Below are 8,750 nucleotides of genomic sequence, written 5' to 3'. Positions count from 1 at the left end.
ACCAGTCTTCAACATTGTAAGCGAGGCGACTTTCAAGTCGACTATCGCTTTAAGGGTCCAGCCCGGAACCTGGCACACTGTCCACCTTCTCCCCAGCAGCTGGGGCCTCACCTGGGTTAATGATAGAGCCCTGGGGCTGGGGGATGTCACACACTTGATATATCTTCACTGGGTTTATGGGCACCTCCTTGGTGCCGTCGTACATCAGGTTGAATTCCCTGCTCTTGTTGAGCGCACAGCGGAGCTGGGCCTTCCATTTAGCTGGGTCGGGGTCGTCCACCCCTTCCTGGTACTTCCCCTGTCTCCACAGCCCAGGCCTGAGGGATAGGAAACCGCAGTGCGTGCCTGCTTGTTGCCCAGAAACACTGGAAAGTGTGCCCGCCCTCCCTCATACAGACACAGATACACACAGCCCTGCCTGACCGCCCCATCACCCCAACTCCAATTTACAGAGACTGCAGCAGAAAACACCACGCTGGGGACCAGGCAAGGCAGGGCCTGAGACAAATTAAGCCAAATGCAAATACAGTATTTTAAAAAGAGGAGCCTCATCTCAAGTGCTTGTGCCAGCAGCATCTGTCGAGACTACAATGGCCTTAATGAAGGGTTGAAAATAAAGAAAAATCTGGAACAAGTATACACCAAAATACTAATGGTAACTTTTGGATAGCAAGACTTCAGGTAATTTTGTTTTGTTTTGCTTGCCTTATTTTTTTTTCACATGAATTGCTTATATAATAAGAGAAAGGGAGGTGGCGTATGATATGAAGAATTTAGGCTTGCTGTTCCCTCTCCCTTCAGTCTTTAATCTGATGCACAAATAACTGTTGAAACCAAGTACCTTTAGGAGTAGCAGCCCATAGGAGGGCAGGAAGCACGCTCTGGGGGTTCAGCTGGCCTCAGTGCGAGGCTGAGGGCCTCAAGTCCTAATAAACTCACACCACCTGCCTTTCCCTGCTTCCTCAAACTCCCACATTGGGAACATTTTGCTGGGAACACCAGGGGCTGGTGGCCTGGGCCAAAACCAGTGGGGCCCCGCCTCTCTGGTTTTCAATTTCCAGGTCTAACAGGCATTTATGTGTCTGTTCACGGGATATCAGCCCTCCCCCACTGTTAACGTATCTCAGATGTCTACACTTTCTTCAGGGCTGTGACGTACGTGCTGGTGCAGAAAAGGGGGATGTCTTTTGCAGAGGACTCAAGATCAAGAGAACGAGATGGACCGGCCAGACTGCTCCCACTTGATGTTAGGAAGATAAGGTGGCCGTGTAGTTAGAATTCTGCAGGGGAACATAGCCTATAGAGTCTATGGGTTTGCGGATCCACAACTTTTATTTTTTCAGTAATGCCAACCAAGCTCATAAGAGACTGACATATAATCCAGAATGCCAGTCTACTCGTTTTCAAAGGGGGATAAAGCTGGTCAGTGACCAGCATGGTTAAGTCCAATAACCTGGACATAACCATGTATGATCTCAACCAGTAACTCCTGTATCTGGTTTCTAATGACAATTCCAAGAACATAAGACCCACTCAACATTTAAATCCAAATTTTCAGATGACTCCAAAGCTAAATGGAAATGATTTGATATTGAACTCTAAATCTGCATTATCTAGACTATCTCTTACCCAGTTGGGTAACCCAGAATCGACAGTAAAAGGCTCCTGCTTTCCCAAAAATCACAGGGCGTAAGAATGAAAAGCACTGGAAAGGCAAGACCCCCAGTGAATTTGCAAAGCTGCTCTTGTGTCTTTTTCTTTTTGACCTTGAAGCCAGGAGAAATTCTAAAAATACAAATGTATTCATTTTTAAAACTTGACTTTACTATTGTTCAGATCCCCAAGCCTACAAAAATAATTTTATTTTTTAAAAAATGCTCCCTGCCCCAAAGGAGTTTACAATCCCTTAAAGGAGACAGATGAGTCCACAGATCAGAAATACAGATACTATGTGAACACCAGTAAAACTGCCTAATCCATAAAGAGTCGGGGGGTAGGTATGGTTGGCCAAGTTTATCAGAATTTATGATTCTAGGGCTGCATCTTGAACATGGGTAGAAGTTAACCAGGTGAGAAGCGTGGGTCACGATACTCTAAGCAGAAGAAGCTTTATGGGCAAAGGCAGAGGCTGAAAAGCACAGTGCTTAGGGGACCTACAAGCAGTTCAGCTTGCGTGGAGGCAGCATGAGATCAAAGTCTGGGCTTGTAAGTAGGAACCATGCCAAGGGGTTTGGACCTGATTCTTAGAACACTGAGAACCACTGAGAGATTTAAGCAGGTTGTGATGTGATCAGATTTAAGTTTTAGAAAGAACCCTCTAGCTGCAGGACTGAAAAGGGTTTGAAGGGAGGCAAGGCATGAAGATAACACATAGTCTCTATATAATCCATATAATAGTGTCACTAGGGTCTGAACTAAGGAGGTGGCAGTAGGGATAGAGGATACAGGTAACGAACGAGCCGTTAAAGACGCTGACTTGACAAAGCTTGATGATGAACTGATTCCTTGAAGAAGGTGAGAGAGAAATCAAGGATGATTCCCTGGTTTAGGGTTTGGGAGACTGGGTGGGTGGTGATGCTGGCCACTGAGATAGGAGCAGGTTTAGAAAGATGATTTCCCTTTGGAAATGTCGGATTTCAAATGCCTGTGGAAGGCCTAGGGGAGAATGCCCAGCATGCCCAGGGCAGTTTTTTATCCCCACTCACCTCTCACATCACCTGAGGGACTCTCCCTGCCTGCCTCCAGCCTGGACGAAGGTCCACCAGATTACTGACATCTCTGCCCTGTGGGCAAGGACCAATTTCTTTTCATTTCTGTATCCCGGCTCAGGCTTTAGCACACAGTAGGTCAACGTGTATTTGTTGAATTGCCTCAAATTTACAGAAATACACTTCTTGGGGAATGAATAAGTTGCTATTACGGATGGAAGGCCAGAAAAACAGCTATGAGCAGAAGGCCAAGGAGACACTGCAGAAAGTGCTGGAGGAGAAAATGCGTGCAGGACAGCAACTGCAGAGCAAACAGGTGTGGGGATGCTCCATAATCCTTGGGGCTGGGAACCCTGGGGCAGTCTGGGTGGCAAGGGAGCCAGCTGCACAACCCCCTGGAACCCCCAAGGCACCACCCTCTCCTCTGATCTCCCTCAGCAGTCCCTGGCCCTGGCCGAGCACAAGTGTGAAGAGTGGAAGAGCCAGTACGAGAGCCACCCCCAGCATGCAACTGTCCCCTACCCTGCCAGCCCAGTAATCATGAATGCCGTCTTCCTTCTCTTTTTTACAATGTGGTACATATGGATTTCTTTTGAATGAGATTTAACCAGCTTTTCAACCTTTCTTCTTTCTAACAATATCAGTACTCTCTGACTCTCCAAATGCGCCTTTTAAAGTTGATTTAATTTATGGAAAAATCACCCTTCATACTTTCCCTTTCTTTTTTAAACCTCCCCATGGTAGTGTAATGTAGTAGAAGGAGATTTGGCCTGGGAGCTTGGACACCAGGGTTCTAGCTGCAGTAACCCACAGTTACACACGTTATATTATTAAAGAAAAAAGTAACTTACAGAAATGTATGAGGCCATTATGCACATACACACAAATATATATTCACTCATATATCCATAAAAAAGTAGTCTGGAAGGTTCTATAAAATGTTAAAGGTGTTCACCCCAGGGTGGAGGAGATATACGTTAACTATATTACCCTCTTAAATTTTTACAGTAAATGTATATTACTTTTATAATTTAAAAAGCCAAACTTTTCATTTTTAAAAACCTAAAACATGAAAGAAAACTGGAAAACCAACAAAATTAAAACAATCCCTAAGTCTGAGGCAACGATTTTTTTATCCGAGTACAAGTGATGAATGAAAATACTAAGAATGGTGTGTGACACCTTAAAGTATAGAAAAAAATACAGTAAGGCAAGTAGGCATTAAGATAATAGAATATAAAAAGTTACCCAGATATATTCAGACAACGGACTACTATTCCAGTAATAAAAAGAAATGAATTACTAATATGAGCTACACGGATGAGTCACAACAACATGAGGAGCCAAAGAAGCCACGTGCAAAAGGGTACTTGTTGTATGCTTCCATTCATATGAATTTCTAGAATAGGAAACACTAATACATAGTGAAAGAAAGCATGTCAGTGGTTGCCTGATGCCAGGCCTGGGAAACTGACTGTAAAAGGACAAGAAGGAACTTTTTGCAGGTATTGGAAGTGTTCTGTATCTTGACTTTGGCGATGACAATATAGATATACACATTTGTCAAGACTTATCAAATTACATGCTTAGAACGGGTACACCTTGTTGAATGTAATTCATACTTCAATAAAGTTGATTTTAATGTTAAATTAAAAAGTCACCTATGGGTGGGCTTCCCTGGTGGCGCAGTGGTTAAGAATCCGCCTGCCAATGCAGGGGACACGGGTTCGAGCCCTGGTCCGGGAAGATCCCACATGCTGCGGAGCAACTAAGCCCGAGTGCCACAACTACTGAGCCTGCGTGCCTAGAGCCCATGCTCTGCAACAAGAGAAGCCACCGCCATGAGAAGCCCGCGCACCGCAACGAAGAGTAGCCCCCGCTCCCTGTAACTAGAGAAAGGCCACGTGCAGCAATGAAGACCCAACACAGCCAAAAATAAAATAAAACAAAAAATAAATTAATTAAACAAAAAAACAGCAAACCATTTAAAAAAAAAAAAAAAGTCACCTATGGGGACTTCCCTGGTGGCACAGTGGTTAAGAATTCGCCTGCTAATGCAGGGGACGTGGTTTCAAGCCCTAGTCTGGGGAGATCCCACATGCCGCCGAGCAACTAAGCCCGTGCGCCACAACTACAGAGCCTGTGCTCTAGAGCCCGTGTGCCACAACTACCGAAGCCCACGTGCCTAGAGCCCATGCTCCACAACAAGAGAAGCCACCACAGTGAGAAGCCGGTGCACTGCAACAAAGACACAATGCAGCCCAAAATAAATTAATTAATAATAATTTAAGGGCCTCCCTGGTGGCGCAGTGGTTGAGAGTCCGCCTGCCGATGCAGGGGATACGGGTTCGTGCCCCGGTCTGGGAGGATCCCATATGCCGTGGAGCGGCTGGGCCCGTGAGCCATGGCCGCTGAGCCTGCGCATCCGGAGCCTGTGCTCCGCAACGGGAGAGGCCACAACAGTGAGAGGCCCGCGTATGGAAAAAAAAAAAAATAATAATTTAAAAAACAGTAGTCACCTAGATGTCTGAGCAAGACAGAGTCCCTTTAAGCTTTCAGTCCCAGCTCTTCTCTGAAGCCTCCCCTCATTCACCCTGGCAGCATGTGACCACTTTGCATCTCTTTAACAACTTATATTTATCGGTTCCATTCAGATTTGATGCTTGAAAAGTTTTGTATATTTTATGTCTATCTTCCATTCAACTTGGTTCCTCTAAGGCAGGAACAATAATCTCTTTCATAAATTGAGACCATTACAAAAACAGAATTATGTTCCCTTTCCTCCCAATCAGGGGAATTTGAAGTAGGATTGATGAAATCCTGGAAATCATAAGCAAAAATGTCATTTCTGCATTTTTATGGCCACAGGGTCCTGTGTTTTCATCAGATTCTGGAAGATATCACAGAGCCCAACAATGTTAAGAACCTCTGCTTTGAATCCATGTGCTTTCACTCAGCTCTGTGGTACAAGGCACCCTGCCCCTGGGGCAATCTGTCTGTGGTCCCTGCAAAGATGATAAACCCACATCAAAGACACTCACTCTTCTGCATGTCAGTGGACTCTACTGCCATCTCTTCCTCCACAATGACGTCACTATCGCCATCTTCAAGATTCATTTCTGTCTCATCTAGAACACTGTCTTCTTCCTCTTCCTCCTCCTCATCTTCCTTGGAGACATCCTTTAATGTGGCAAGTAGTCTGTTGTAACCAGAAACTTGTTCTGGTTCACTCTATGCTTCACTTTCAGAACTTGAAGTATCTATAAACTCTCTGACTAAAAGGAAAATGGGGATTTTAAAAACAAAAATTATACTGTTCTTGTTGCTACCCCACGACTACCATCAGGTCCACAGTGGAACCAAGTTCAGACTTTTCTAGATAAAAACTAGCTTTTCTGCAAATACGCAGTCCTATCTATTCAACCAAACCTAGCACCAAATTTGTTTAAAACAGCTAATCTAGCTATGATTCTAGAAGCGCTTCCTCTTCTTTGAACTGCTCATGTTCCACATGGGAAGACAGCAAACTAAACACATGGAGCTTTAGGTTATAAGGCGATCTAACCTATGTGTCAGACATTTGGCACCTTTAAAGGAGCAACAGGAAAACTTACAACAAAAAAGTGTAGTTTATTTCTGAGTCTGTGGTAATGAAATAAGACCTTTGATGATTTTGCACTCTATTTTATGTTAAGCAAACACGACATTCCCTCTTAGGATTCACCAAGAGCCCTCTGGTAAGCCTCCTTAACAGGCTAATCTCTCAGGACAGTTTCATACTCTATACTATGTTAGTTATCACAATGGCATTTTAACAGACATCTGCACTTAAAACTAAGCAATATTACTAAAGTATAGCTTACATCTAAAATCAAAGAGAGTGGAAATGTAGCCAAACTTTAGTACCATATATAATCTTAAAAGTAACAGTCCAGAATCTACTATCATAAAGAAGGTATAAAGCATTACCAGTTGACAAGTCTGTGGTTTTGCTTCCTTTCTGGAAACCCTGAGAAGAAACAGGCAATGTTAAACTTTAACTACTAGTATGTAGCAATTAGGAAAAGTCTAATGATACAACTTTAAATGAACATGGCAGACTATACCGTTATAAATACATTATATCTATTGTCAAGTAAAAACTCCATATGCATTTGGACAGGTTTTGGAAGGATATGCCAAATAGATAATAAGAGACGAATGAAAAAGTCTAACAAGACCACATGACAAATACTACAGTCACACAGTAACAGGCTCTCATCCAAAAGATGGGAAATTTTGGCAAATAAAAGCCCTCGGGGTTCACCTTTTCTAGCAAGTTTCTTAAGTAGACTATCCCTCTAACTGTTGATAAAGCAGCCCAAAGGGGTGGGATGAGCACTAAGATCATAACTGAGAGTCTGGACACTTAGAGAGGAGCCCACAACTACCCAAACATTACTTTCCTCATGGTCATTGAATAGATAGGTGATGTCGAGGGTCCCAAGCAATTCTTTTTTTTTTTTTTTTTTTTTTTTTTTGCGCTACGCGGGCCTCTTGTTGTGGTCTCTCCCGTTGCGGAGCACAGGCTCCGGACGCGCAGGCTCAGCGGCCATGGCCCACGGGCCCAGCCGCTCCGCGGCATGTGGGATCCTCCCAGACCGGGGCACGAACCCGTGTCCCCTGCATTGGCAGGTAGACTCTCAACCACTGCGCCACCAGGGAAGCCCCCAAGCAATTCTTTTTTTATTTTTTTTAACTTCTTTAATTTATTTATTTTTGCCTGCTATGGGTCTTCGTTGCTGCGCCCGGGCTTTCTCTAGTTGCGGCGAGAGGTGGCTTCTCTTGTTGCGGAGCAGGGGCTCTAGGCTCGCGGGCATCAGTAGTTGCACCACCCTGGCTCAGTAGTTGTGGCTCGCGGGCTCTGGAGTGCAGGCTCAATAGTTGTGGCGCACGGGCTTACTTGCACCGCGGCATGTGGGATCTTCCCGGACCAGGGCTCGAACCCCTGTCCCCTCCGTTGGCAGGCGGATTCTTAACCACTGCGCCACCAGGGAAGCCCCCAAGCAATTCTTTAAAAACATAGAAAACGAACACAAGCTTATAAAATCTCTGCCCAGTCGCCACACAGGAGGCGTGCCGTCTAGCATCAAACTACAGGCTCAACAAAGGGTAGGAAGACCGGCGAAGAACCCCATCTCAGGCGGGAAGCCGCCAGGATCCCCGGGCGAGCTAGGCCGGCGCCGGGGCAGCGTGGCACGCGGCGGGAGCTGCCCTGTCACTACCCCCGGGGCACCGGCGGACCAAACGCGGGGACACGCGGGCTCCCACCGGGAAAGGACGCCGGCAGCGCCGGTCCCAGCCTCGCCTCTCCATACCTGTCATAGAAGGGATGCTCCTCGCCGAAATCCCTTAGATGCTTCTTCTGCTTTTTAGTTAGGGAGTTGAGCAGCTGGCTCTGGCTCTGGCTCCGGCTCCGGCTCCGGCTCCCGCGTTTGACCATGGGGAAGACGTCAAGTCAGCCAACCTCCAAGAATCGCGTTTTTCACCTGGAAGTCGTCTCGTCAACCCACTCACGCGGGATTGCCAACGGCGCTTTACGGCGGAAGCAGGGTGCCATAAAGCAGACCCGCTTTACGTCGCGCTTGTACGACAGGCGTGGCTGTGAGAATCAGCCTGCATAAACGTGTAGTAACTGAGATGGTTGAATGCAGTGCCTTTGTATTATGCCATAATACAAATACCAACTAACATTTAAGGCTGCCGGTGCATCTCAATTCATCCTCACAACAGTAAACAAATAGGCCTTGTTAATAAGCCTGATATTGGAGATGAGAAAGCTGATGCTTACAAAAGGTTACACACACACTAGCAAGAGAGGAGATGGAAACCTAATTCTCTCTGATGCGGCCACAGGCTTTTCCCACTAGGATCTGCCACATGCGTGTGCTGTGTGAAGAATGAGGACGCAAGGCTGAGATTCCCGCCCTTACCCTACCCCCTCATTTTCTGAAAGTATTGCAAGGGCCCTTGGTAACACATCTGTTCTGGCATTTTTCATGT

At 45.8% G+C, this 8,750-nt stretch overlaps 1 protein-coding gene across 1 annotated transcript; it reads right to left on the bottom strand.

The window, feature by feature from the left end:
- Positions 1-30: 30 nt before the first annotated feature.
- On the bottom strand, positions 31-8,315 carry LOC309797739 (interferon regulatory factor 6-like). The gene is made up of 2 exons (XM_082646171.1): positions 8,066-8,315; positions 31-317 (listed from the first exon to the last, which is right to left on the bottom strand). Exons 1-2 carry the CDS (start codon positions 8,188-8,190, stop codon positions 50-52), a joined length of 393 nt encoding a protein of 130 aa, XP_082502297.1. The 5' UTR covers positions 8,191-8,315; the 3' UTR covers positions 31-49.
- Between the last annotated feature and the right edge of the window lie 435 nt (positions 8,316-8,750).

This window comes from Mesoplodon mirus (genome assembly GCF_964341445.2).
Source record: "Mesoplodon mirus genome assembly, contig: HAP1_SCAFFOLD_935, whole genome shotgun sequence".
In the NCBI taxonomy this organism is placed as follows: domain Eukaryota; kingdom Metazoa; phylum Chordata; class Mammalia; order Artiodactyla; family Ziphiidae; genus Mesoplodon; species Mesoplodon mirus.
The sequence above is the reverse complement of the archived record's forward strand: the minus strand, read 5'-3'. Positions and strand labels throughout refer to the sequence as shown.

Excerpts from the sequence above, each read along its gene's own strand:
- LOC309797739 (XM_082646171.1), bottom strand. The coding sequence starts at position 8,190 with ATGGTCAAACGCGGGAGCCGGAGCCGGAGCCGGAGCCAGAGCCAGAGC. Across the intron at positions 318-8,065 it reads GAGCATCCCTTCTATGACAG|GCCTGGGCTGTGGAGACAGG; the intron begins GTATGGAGAGGC and ends CCTATCCCTCAG.